Source organism: Monopterus albus, unplaced genomic scaffold, assembly GCF_001952655.1.
Source record: "Monopterus albus unplaced genomic scaffold, M_albus_1.0 scaffold226.1, whole genome shotgun sequence".
Taxonomy (NCBI): domain Eukaryota; kingdom Metazoa; phylum Chordata; class Actinopteri; order Synbranchiformes; family Synbranchidae; genus Monopterus; species Monopterus albus.
This window is the reverse complement of record NW_018128106.1, coordinates 112,062-123,794: the sequence shown is the minus strand read 5'-3', so window position 1 is coordinate 123,794 and position 11,733 is coordinate 112,062. Positions and strand designations below refer to the sequence as shown.

The window sequence follows — 11,733 nt, the reverse complement described above, 5'->3', positions numbered from 1 at the left end:
TTTTTACATGTGCGTAAATCAATCAAATTATAAAGCTTTTTCACATCACTGGTGTATTTATCAGTAAAATAGTTTTCTGTCTAATGCTAAGCTTATATACTCTATATACTGTATGTTCATACACATCACTGGTGTATTTATCAGTAAAATACTTTTCTGTCTAATGCTAAGCTTATATGCTTTATATACTGTATGTTCAATATTGTAACTGAGCACAAAAATCCATTACTGCTGAGTCCATGCTGGAGTCCAGCCTGCTTCATTCCTACATATGTACACTATTTGTATCCAGCAGGGAAACCTCCAACCAGAAATAGCTGCTCTCTTCTCTGAACCTACACATTTTCTGCCTGTCTGCCTCATGTTACCCAGTGACACTTACTCATAGCACACAATCTGTACACTAAAAGAGAGAGCTGATTGGTGAGATGATTAACAACTATGTTTACTGGTGCGAAAGGGGGAAATGGATTCATATGCCACAAATAATCTTTTCTTAATTTCCAAATTGTTCCTGTTTTTAGTTATGGAGAACATGCAGATTACGTGAACAATCTGCAATGCGAGGTTTTGATTAAACCAAAATAAAGTAGGTTTGTGGGTGTGAGTGCACAGTAATAACACATGGACATGAGCACAATCTTTAAACTGTCTTTTAGTGACTGACTTTTTGCAAACCACTAATTTCATTTTTTAATCATAAATCGGACTCTCCTTTTGGGAAAGGGCTTCTCTGCTTTCATTGCTTTCAGAAATCCTGAGTGAAAGTCAAAACATTTAAATTAATTGCTCTTCTTACATAAATCAAAGGACTGAACCTAAATTAGAACCAAGATTACTCCCTGACCCACCCACATCTCTGTGGGGGCGAACGCAACACAAACATGTTATAGTGTCCATTTGTCCTTTCACTCCTGTGAGCTCAGACAAAGCTGTGAGAGATACTACATCGGCCTCCCACGTGTCTTCACCAAAAATTATGAGCAAGCTGAGAATGTCATCATCAGTGCTGTCCATTAGTAAAAACAATACCAGTGTTGCCTAGAAATGGAGAAAGTCAGTAAATTTTATCTTTAAAAAAACAGCCACTCCATGTACAACAATAGAGGTAGTAGCATCTGATGCCCCAAGGTTCAAATTTTGAGCTGTCCCTCCAAAATCAAGAAGTCTAATTAATATTCAGCACGTTTAAAAATCATTAAAGTTGGTCCATGTTTACACTGGCTGAGTTTGGCCTCCACTCATTTAAAACTCACCATTAAAAACAATAAATACATTAATAAACTTAACCGTTTTGTTCAACATTGTAGCTTCTCTTAGTTTAAATTAAAGAAAATCACAAAATTAACGATTAGTATGGCTGGATAAGAAACATTTCCATTAGTTTAAATAGAATAACTTGAGCTCTAAGTGTTGAGCTGGCTGCTGCACTGACAAGCATCTGACTATAAAGAAATGTAATAGAAGCAGAAATGAGTCAGCAGCCAAACTGTTTAAGTACTTACGTCTGCAAAAATGACTTTTGATTTTTCATTGTTTTATCTCCTTATATTCAGTATAGTTACTGACAAAATCTCACAGATTCATTGCTTCCCAAGAGGCTTGAGGTCTCCACATATGAGGTCTTTTTATTTCCCTTAGCTGCTCTAGTAGACTGGCTACTTCACTGACCTATGACATGCCGAGAATAATTCACACACACGTTCATATTCACATTGCTGTGTCACTGAAAATCAGCAGATTAATCTCCCCAGCAGTTCCCAGACTTTCCCCAATCTTGCATTTTCATCTTCTCCATCTTGTACCATGCAGAAAAAGAAAATGCAGAAAATGTGTTTATTACACTCACATTCGTCTGACTGTAGATTTTGGAGAGGAAGCGTACATCATCACAGGACAGTTTAATAACAATGTAACATAAATCTCATCCAAAACGTGGGTTTTCCCCTTTAAACATTCCCAGGACAAAAATGAGGGATGACTTGTTCAGTGATGCTTAATAGCTTTTACTGCACTGTGTCATACAGTATGAGGGAATCTGTCTCTAGGTTATTGTCATCGCTCTGTCATCTTATATTCTGGGTGAAGACTTACTGCTGTCTGTGTGCGTGTGTGTGCGTATGGGTCTAGCCTGATTGCGCGCCGCCTCTCCATCAGTGAGTGTGCACTAGTATCCGCAAAGCCGCTGCTGCTCCTCTCCAGACGCGCAGTACCATCCACAAACTTTGATGAGCTCAAACCTTCACTAAGGCAACTAAACGAGACGGGGTGAATTACTACTGAGAGAACACATTTTGTTAATTATATCTGACAGGGTGCGTCCGATAATTCGGGTTGATTAAGGTGAGTAACCTGCGAATTTCACATTACAGTGATGAATTGATATTGCGCTTTTTTTACCGAACGACCGGAGCTGCTCTGTTTATTTCCGACTATTTTGTATGATCTACAACTAGTTCCAGAACCAAAGTAAAGTTTGTAAAGGTCTCGTGTTTTTTATTAACATAATGAAATTTACGTATATATTTTGCATTTGAATCCTGAATTAAGTGTTACATTACATGCGCTTTCGTTGCTTAGTGGAACCTGATGTCACCGTGTTTAACCACCTTATTATTACGCGCTACATCTTTAAATGATGTATCCACTTTAAAGTCTTATTTTAAAGCCTTTCTCAACCTATCAAACAGGTGTCACAATGGAAGGCACTCCGGTTGAAATTTTCAAGGGAGACAACGTGTGCCTGTCCACACTGCTGCAAGACTGTCCATTGAATTCTTCGTCCTGGGTGTCCGGATTCTCAGACACCCGCAATGTGACCAGTGATGGCAGCTGGGAGCCGGAGAGCATGTCTCCCATCATCCCCATCATCACTGCAGTCTACTCAGTGGTGTTTGTCGTTGGCTTGTTGGGCAACTGCCTCGTCATGTATGTCATTATTAGGTAAGGTCGTGTTTTAAGTGAACATTTTGCTTTCCATAACTCCTAAGAAATGTATACATACAGTGGGCTCCTCCTACTAAGAAGTACCTTGTGAGTTTATGTAGCAAAATATCTGGCCTGTTATACAATAACAAATGAAGTGGCAATTTCTTTGTTGAGGGGACATGTTCTGGACCCTCGGAGAAGATGAGACAATTAACTCAAATGTTTTGGCACATGATAAAAGGCAAATTTTTAGATGTTAAAAGTATCAACAGAAGTCCAGGCAGAAGAATTCATTTCTCCTCAACCTCTCTAAATGTTATTACTTAAGGAGATGCCACTGGCACCAACCCCTGGACGGTTACAGTGCCATCTGGTCCATATCTCCTCAGGTGCTGTAGAGTCAAGTCCTTCACAGAAATGGGGCATGTTGCACTGAAATCCATACATCCAGTCAGTTTAAGGAAAGAATTGTCTTGCAAAATGTATGTAAATGGCAGGAACAACACTATATACTGTAGATTATAGAGTCAAAACTTGGGTTTTTACTAAGAAAAGGGTTAAGATTATGATAAATATTGTCAATGTAGCATTGCTTCTGCCTCCTATCAGTGGCTGAGAAATGGTTGAAACCTTCAAAGCAGCTCGTTTCATGAATCTGGTAACACCCAAGACCTCCAAAACGTAGCAAATATGTTTGATCAGTCAGCTCTATACAATGGCCTGTCGTGATATTAACTACAGTTGAAACGAGTAGAGCTTTATCAACCCTGTAGCCAGCTTACTCCTCATTGAGTCTTATTTATGGTGTGTGAGAACAACAAATCTCCATAGAAGTAATAGGAAATGGAGCATTTTCATCCAGCGTGCTTTGGTCCATAGACAACAATTACTTCAGATCTGATTTACTGAGTTGCCTGTTGGGAGAATTTTATCACCTAATTTTATCACTTCGATTTATGTTTTACTGTTTAGTTGCTCAGTTGAGGGAACTGAAGGAAGAAGAGGTTTATGTTAATTAACTGTAAAGAAATATGTGAAATTACACTCATACAAAAAGGTCAGAACAAACCATATTTTAGATATTGAACCACAAGTGATTATGTTTAAAGAAATACTCTGACATTAAGGGAAACACTTCATTTGCTTTGTTGGAGTGAGATGTCTGTCCATAAAGTACAAAGCTACAGCCAGCAGCTGGTTTGCCAAAAGCCACGACTTTACACTTCAATTTTCGGGCAGTTTAAATAAACATGATACAGAATATTGTGTTAGTTAATGAGCTCTAGTGACACTTGTTACCTCAAAGCCTAGCAGTTTCCCCCTGTTTCCAGCAGGGCCAGCCCAAGTCTTGATAGTGCCCTGAGCAAAATTTGATTTGGGGGCCCTCCACCAACTCTGTGCTGCAAATGCTAGTAACTATTGTCAGTTCTTGATCACTGGCACATGTACTGTAAATCTACACCAATTCTAAATTTTATTATCTATAGCTGTTCTTACATCATATCACTGTCAGCCCAGCATGTTGTTAACCATAAGGCATTTCAAGTAGGACATTTCAAGTGCTCTCTGGGGCCCTCTGGTGGCCACAGGGGCCCTAAGCAGACACTTAGTTCGCTTATGCCTCTGGCCAGCTCTGACTCCTAGACTTTATGCTAAGCTAGGCTAGTGGTATCAATCTAGTCATCTCAGCTTAATTCTTAACAAAAAGGTAAGTTAATGTATTTCCCGGAATGTCAAACTATTGTTTGAAAGATTTTAACTAAATGCAATAATGTGAAGCTGTTAAGGATTTCATCACTGAAAGGAGGGGGTGAAAATTTGAATTTTAAGTGAAAACAGCCCAGTGTTGATGGGTCACCCAGCTCTGGTCACCTCTCTCTCTTCTCACCATTCAGGATAACTTTGCATTCTGCATGTTTAACAGGTACACAAAGATGAAGACAGCCACCAACATTTACATTTTCAACCTAGCACTTGCTGATGCCTTTTGCCTTTCCAGAGTGTCAACTACCGGATGGGAACCGGGCCGTTTGGGGCCATGTTGTGCAAGACAGTGATCTCCATCGACTACTACAACATGTTCACCAGTATCTTCACACTCACCATGATGAGTGTAGATCGCTATGTGGCTGTGTGCCACCCAGTGAAAGCCCTGGACTTCCGCACTCCCGTCAAAGCCAAGATGATTAACGTGTGCATCTGGATCCTGTCCTCGGCTGCAGGGATACCTGCCTTTGTTCTAGGTGGCACCCAGACAAACAGTGGTGAGGAAGTTCTTCCACCATCCCTCAGTAAAGTTGAAAGTTTTCTTAATTTTCTAAGAATAAAAGAATCACTTAAAGCAGCTGGTATGGATTATATTTTAGGGAGACAATAGTCCATCTCTCAGTGCAGCGTTTCCCATTAGCTACACACCCTGCGTCACCTTCCCTGAATATAGATGACGTGAGGAAAAGGCAGAGCTGAGAATGAGAATTTTCCCTTAGGAATTCAGATTAGCTGTTCAGTAACCACTTATTAAATTGACACTAGAAAGACACAGAGTAGAATTTTATTTATGAAAAGGCACTAAGAGCACTTCATCACTTAATTCCCATTTTCTCTCTCCTTCTCCATCCTTCCTGCAGACATAACCGAGTGTGCCTTACAGTTCCCAGAGCCGTATGTATACTGGGACACACTGATGAAGATTTGTGTGTTTGTCTTTGCCTTTGTTGTGCCTGTGCTCATCATCACTGTGTGCTACTCCCTGATGGTCCTGAGACTGAAGAGTGTGCGCATGTTGTCTGGCTCACGGGAGAAGGATCGTAACTTGCGCCGGATCACCAGACTTGTAGTGGTTGTGGTGGCTGTGTTCGTGGTCTGCTGGACTCCTATTCACATCTTCATCTTGGTTAAGGCGCTTGTGAGTGTGCCCGAGACTACTGCCATCATGGCCGCGTATTTCTTCTGTGTGGCTCTGGGCTACACCAACAGCAGCCTCAACCCTGTGCTCTATGCCTTTTTGGATGAGAACTTCAAACGCTGCTTCAAAGACTTCTGTCTCTCAGCCAAACTGAAGGGGGAGAAGGTGTCAGGGAGCAAAAAGGGCCCCAGCACTATCCAGGAGGCCGCTGTTCCCCTGGAGAACCCAGATGAGACTAGTAGGCCGACATGACTAGCAGTGGAACTGTCGTCAATTTCCCACATCGGGAAAGAAGACTCGCATGACTTGGGCCTAACCCATGTCACGTCAGTAATGTAGACTGTAGTTCAGACCCTTTTATTGTTGATACATTTTCATTATTACAGGACTTATCTTGTGCCAATAATGTGATTTCATTTCAGAAATTAAGTGAAAGTTATAACTGTATATATATCACATAACTGTATGACAACAGCTTCATCCTCATCCCCTCTGCTGACTGTTGCCATTTATTATTTAAATTTGCAGGTGCATGCAAACAGGGAGATTGTTTTGTTTGAACAGGAAAGACCATAAGGTCGTCTTCAACAGCTTTTTAAAATCATTCCTAAATATTTGCAAGAAAGTGCTGCTCATTAATGATACTAATTACAGAGCCGCAAATGATTAGTCAGTTCATTAATAAGTTAATTAACAAAGTGAATCTGCAGCTGCTTTGAAAATCAAATAACCATTTAGGTTATTTTTGGGTGTTGGATTGTTTGTCAGACAAAACAAGACATTTAAAGATGTCACCTTGGGATGTTAGAGTTTATAGAAGCCCTTTTTTTAAAAGTAAAAACTTTTTAAAAGTTTAATAGACAAAAAAGATCAGGAAGATAATGAATTGCTATTAAATAATCATTTTTAGTTTAGTTACTTGAAAGTGTCCCAAACAACACTTCATAAGAAGTCATTAGAATATATTTACATACTTTACGCATCAGTGTTTTTATAATTTTGATTTATTTAATTGAATTTTCTTTATGTCTCTCTCCTTTTACTTCTTCCCCTTCACTTTGGCTGAGAGTCATTTCGTCCTGTATTTTTCTATTGCCAAACGTGCCTTTAATAGTCCAGGGTATGTCATCTTTGTAGCAACAGGAAATGATTTAGGAACAGTACTTCATGTATAAAATGTTTTTATAGAACATGCCTGTGACAGCTGCTTGAATCTCTGACAGCAGATACGTGTCAAAATCCTTTTCACCTCTTAAAGGGTTTGGATTGTGCTGATCCTGACTCATTTAAGAAAAAAACACTCAGTTGCACCTAAGCAGGTTTATTTAAAAGAAAAGCCCTGGACTTGAATGTGCATGTGCATTTAAATTTGGACAGAGGGCTCTCTATCAGCTTTGACTCTGGAGTTGTGTCCAGAGTGATAAGTTAAGTTATAATATATATTGTAATTTATGTGCTGTGTATGGCTTTACATAGTCCTGTTCAACTACTCTTACTGTTATTGTAGAAAAATATGCTATTAGAGAAAAATGTGAAAAGCTTTGTGCACATAATTAAATACAGCATATTCTGTTAAATGTACAGTACAATAGTGTATATATATAATACTTTATTTCATATACATATATATATGTGTGTGTGTGACAAAAATAACGTATTTGCACAGACATTGAAATATACTGTATTTGTAGCATGTCAATAATCATTGCTATGGTAGTATAATGCAATATAGGCAGCTTGTCAGACTGTGCTGCAGATTTGAATGTACTGCAAATAATAGACTCTGTATTATAAAAATGTATAATATTATAGAATTATGGTATAAACCCATCTATCTCAGTAGAGAACAAAGTCCACTAATATTTAGTTTACTAATAAAATAATTTCTGTAAAATCTTAGTTAAGCATATATAGCACAGAAATTCTGTTACTTGACAAAACATAAGAGACATTTCCTATAAGAAACTTCACTGTGACTGTGACCAAGACATCCTTTTTAAAAAAGTCTCTATTCTTATTGTGCTTATTGTTTAAATTTGCAGTTGTATATTGGCTTTGTCTGCTTTCCACTGAGCAAGTCAAAACATCCTGTCTGTGAAGTGCTTCATATTAAAGTCATTCAACAAATCTGCCTTGATTTTCTTCTCACAATGGAAAGCTCATCTTGTTGCCAATTAGAAGAAAAGTGAATCACAGTTTGATTAATGAGAGAACTGTTTTAGTTTCCATGTAGGCCTGTTTCTACAGGAAGGTGTGTTTCAGTGAGAGTTACTGTATGTAGCCTTATGCAAAAACTCTTAATTTTAGCATTTACTGTATGCCAGCAGCCCCCTCCAGAGGACAGGAAATGACAGGACTAACTAGGACAACGTGCTAATAAAATTAATCCTGGAATGATGTGTGGTTGTATGTGTAGAAGCCTTTTTATATCTATCTATATTCATGCTTATAAACAAGAAATTATCCAAATTTTCATATCAATTAATTAGTATCAAGCAAATAGAGGTTATCAAATACTGGCAGGAAAGCTGTTTAGAAATGCATTGCTAGTCTGTTTTTAATTTACCAATCTAAAAGGCCCATTGTATTTCCTTTCAAGGTAATGAGCATTTACACACGCACAGCGATAGAAATATGGAAAATGAAATACATAACACATATTTGAACATGAAGCAAATAAACAGCTAAAAATGCCTCACAAGAAGACTTCCTCATTAACAAGGAAGTCCCAGGGCCGGGGGCGTGGCTAGGTGGATAATGATCATCTGACTCATCTCACGTCATCTCAAAGGTTTTCCGGGTTTTTCCTTGAGGGGACGGTGATATAACGTATCTTTGTGGTACATTAAAGCCTTGATTTTGCCCAAATGAACCGTATATTTGGAAGCGGAAAGCCTAAGGGTCCACCGCCGAACCTTACAGACTGCATAGGAAATGTACGTATAATCCTAAAATAACTTTTGAACGCTGTCTCAAAGTAAACAAAGATGCGTTAGCTAGGTGGTTGGTGGAGTTAGCTAACTGTTAGTCAACTTTATGAGCAACAACAAGGACGGGTTTTGCCATAGTTAACTGGCATTTTTTCGTAAAGAGAACTAACTTAGTGGCTTAGAGATTAGTTATTTGTTACTGTCTTAGTGACAGACATCATTATCCAAGTAGGCGTTTTCACCTGACAGAATACAATGATGAAGCCCAGTCTGTAAACAAGACGTAAAAGCAAGAAAATTGGTTTGTCTGTTCAGGAAATGGATCACCGTTGCGTGATTAAAAGCAGGAATTTGAGCCATGTCACTGGTGTACAACAGAAACGACATTATTCTATCAGAGAAAAGGCTGACGTCAACCAGTTATACAGGTTGGCTGTCTGGGCAGAGCTACCTTTGGCTGACTGGAGGAAACGTGATAAATGTTGTATGGCCCCCTCCAGTCATACATGAAGTTAACAAATGTTACCCAGCATAAATAACAAACTGTCTTGTGTTTTTCACAAAACTCTATTTAACCCATTATAAACTCATAAAAGCACATCATCTTTTCTCCATCTATCTAAAAACGTCTGTATCTTTGAATATGTAAATATTGTTCATTTTCAAAGTTTAACAGCTCAAAACAAGAGGTCTGCTATTCACAGTGATGCCCATTCCCACTGCATGTGTGCTGGACATTATACACTTGCATACCACATTTCTTTAAGATGATTATTAGACCGGGATTAGCGTCTAATATATTTGTGATGTCACAAATTATGCACATTTTGAAGTTTTAAATGAGCTCACAGAAACGTTCTCTGTTGTGTGACACTCTACACATACATTTCTGACCAAGCAACACAGCACAACGCCGTAAAATATATTGAGTGGAAAGGGCCTCTATGCAGTTCATCAGTTAGCCTATTTAGACTTGACTGTATTTATTGTAAAACATTTCTGTAGACAATCAAGTCAAGCCCTGTTCTCTGCTTTCTTCCTTAAGGTCGATTCCCGGGCGGAGTCCGTTGACAAGAAGATTGCCAGACTAGATGCTGAACTCGTAAAATACAAGGATCAGATGAAGAAGATGAGAGATGGGCCTTCAAAGGTGACATTTCTTGTTAAGTGGTTGTTGTGAAATATGGCATTTTATTCCTGAGAATGCTGGTCGTCTTCTCTTTTTTTTAGGGATGGGTTTTACTAAATCTTTTTGTAATTTTGGATACGAAGCCAAACCTTTGTAAATGCTTTCTAAATAAAAGATTCATTACAACAACCTGGTTTGAATAAAATGGTCTAAGGTGAAACTGTGATTTATTTCTGGAACTATAAGCAAATGTTCAGTGCAGTTTTTTGATACATGGTGGCACAGACACATTTGGGTTGGTACCAAAACTCTGTTGAAGTTTCCTACCCAGTTCTACCTATGCCCAGCTTATGTTTATTGCCAGTTATCAATTTGTCTTGTTAAATATTTTTATCTACTAGAACATGGTGAAGCAAAAAGCTATGAGAGTTCTGAAGCAGAAAAGAATGTAAGTATTTTTTTTACTATGAATTAAGTATATTGTTCAAAGCATTTATCACTAAAGTCAGTGATATTCCCTCTTTCAACTACTAAAAGCCTAACTTTATCTCATCTCCTCCAGGTATGAGGGCCAGAGAGATAATCTCATGCAGCAGTCGTTTAACATGGAACAAGCAAACTACACAATTCAGACACTTCAAGACACTAAAACCACAGTAAGATACATTAAATCGTGTACCACATGATTTTTTTTTCTGTAAAGACAGTAATTGAAGACAATGTAGTTTGGTACTAATATCTGTTTTTCCCTTTAGGTTGATGCCATGAAGGTCGGCCTCAAAGACATGAAGAAAGCATACAAGAATGTGAACATTGATAAGATTGAGGTATTTGTTTTTGATTGTTTACTAAAATATAACTTAATTTTTACCAATGAGGAAGCCATAGTGATCAGTTGCAAAGCTGGTTGGAACTACATATAGTTTATCTTTTAATCATGTTACTTTTTGTACAGCTTTCAGTACAATAGCAGTCTTAACTAACTTCTTAAAGAGTGGATGGATGAAATATGAACAATTCTGTGCTTTCTTTACCATGCAGGGTATACAAGATCAGCTGGAGGACATGATGGAGGATGCCAATGAAATCCAGGAGGCAATGAGCAGAAGCTATGGCGTGCCTGAAGTTGATGACGATGACCTGGAAGCAGGTCAGGAAGACACAATGCCATGATTTTTCTATGATGTACCGAGTATAACCTGTATTACTCACTGCCTAGCGGGCACCCCAATTTCTCACAATCTTATTGTGTTAGATATAGTTTCCTGTAATGTTTAACTGATGGTGCCTCCACAGAGCTGAATGCTTTAGGAGATGAGCTCCTGATGGATGATGACAGCTCCTACCTGGATGAGGCTTCATCAGCTCCTTCCATCCCAGAAGGCATGCCTGGCAACAAGACAACTAACAGGGTACTTGACAGTTTTATATGCATTTCCACATCAGTTTGACACATCATAGTCCACACAGGTTCATTAATGGGTGTTCTCCTTTTTTGTTTCAGGATGGTGTTCTGGTGGATGAGTTTGGCCTTCCTCAGATTCCTGCTACATAAAGGAGCAATCAGAACACTGAGTGCTTGTTTTACATTTATCAATTTTGTATTTATCCAACTGACTCCCTGCCTAAAGACAGCACTGAAAGCCAAAGAATCTTCTGTCCATCAACTGGTGGGAAACTTTTATGCAAAATCAGGTTTCTTAATTAAAAGCTGGTCATTCTATCAGTTAGTTTAGTATGTATCTGAGGTGATTGGTGGAATTGGGATTCTCTTAACTCTGTACAGTTTCTGTAGTGCTCTGTTGCCAGGAACAAAATAAATTATATTTTTCAAACAATAA

General features: G+C 38.5%; 2 protein-coding genes across 2 annotated transcripts; both read left to right on the top strand.

Moving 5' to 3' along the window:
• Nucleotides 1-2,102: 2,102 nt before the first annotated feature.
• LOC109971485 (delta-type opioid receptor-like) lies at nt 2,103-7,168 on the top strand. The gene is given in 5 exon segments (XM_020619760.1): nt 2,103-2,343; nt 2,691-2,943; nt 4,853-4,911; nt 4,914-5,192; nt 5,556-7,168. Coding segments are annotated over 4 exon segments (1,113 nt in total). The 5' UTR covers nt 2,103-2,343; nt 2,691-2,698; the 3' UTR covers nt 6,086-7,168.
• A 1,426-nt stretch (nt 7,169-8,594) lies between these two features.
• Nucleotides 8,595-11,733, top strand: chmp5b (charged multivesicular body protein 5b). The gene is made up of 8 exons (XM_020619762.1): nt 8,595-8,769; nt 9,809-9,913; nt 10,294-10,340; nt 10,455-10,548; nt 10,648-10,719; nt 10,934-11,042; nt 11,189-11,304; nt 11,397-11,733. The coding sequence occupies exons 1-8, from the start codon at nt 8,701-8,703 to the stop codon at nt 11,445-11,447; spliced, it is 663 nt and encodes a 220-aa protein (XP_020475418.1). The 5' UTR covers nt 8,595-8,700; the 3' UTR covers nt 11,448-11,733.

Coding starts and splice junctions, on each gene's coding strand:
- chmp5b (XM_020619762.1), top strand. CDS start 8,701: ATGAACCGTATATTTGGAAGCGGAAAGCCTAAGGGTCCACCGCCGAAC. Junction 8,770..9,808: donor TTACAGACTGCATAGGAAAT/GTACGTATAATC, acceptor TTCTTCCTTAAG/GTCGATTCCCGGGCGGAGTC. Junction 11,305..11,396: donor GCAACAAGACAACTAACAGG/GTACTTGACAGT, acceptor TTTTTGTTTCAG/GATGGTGTTCTGGTGGATGA.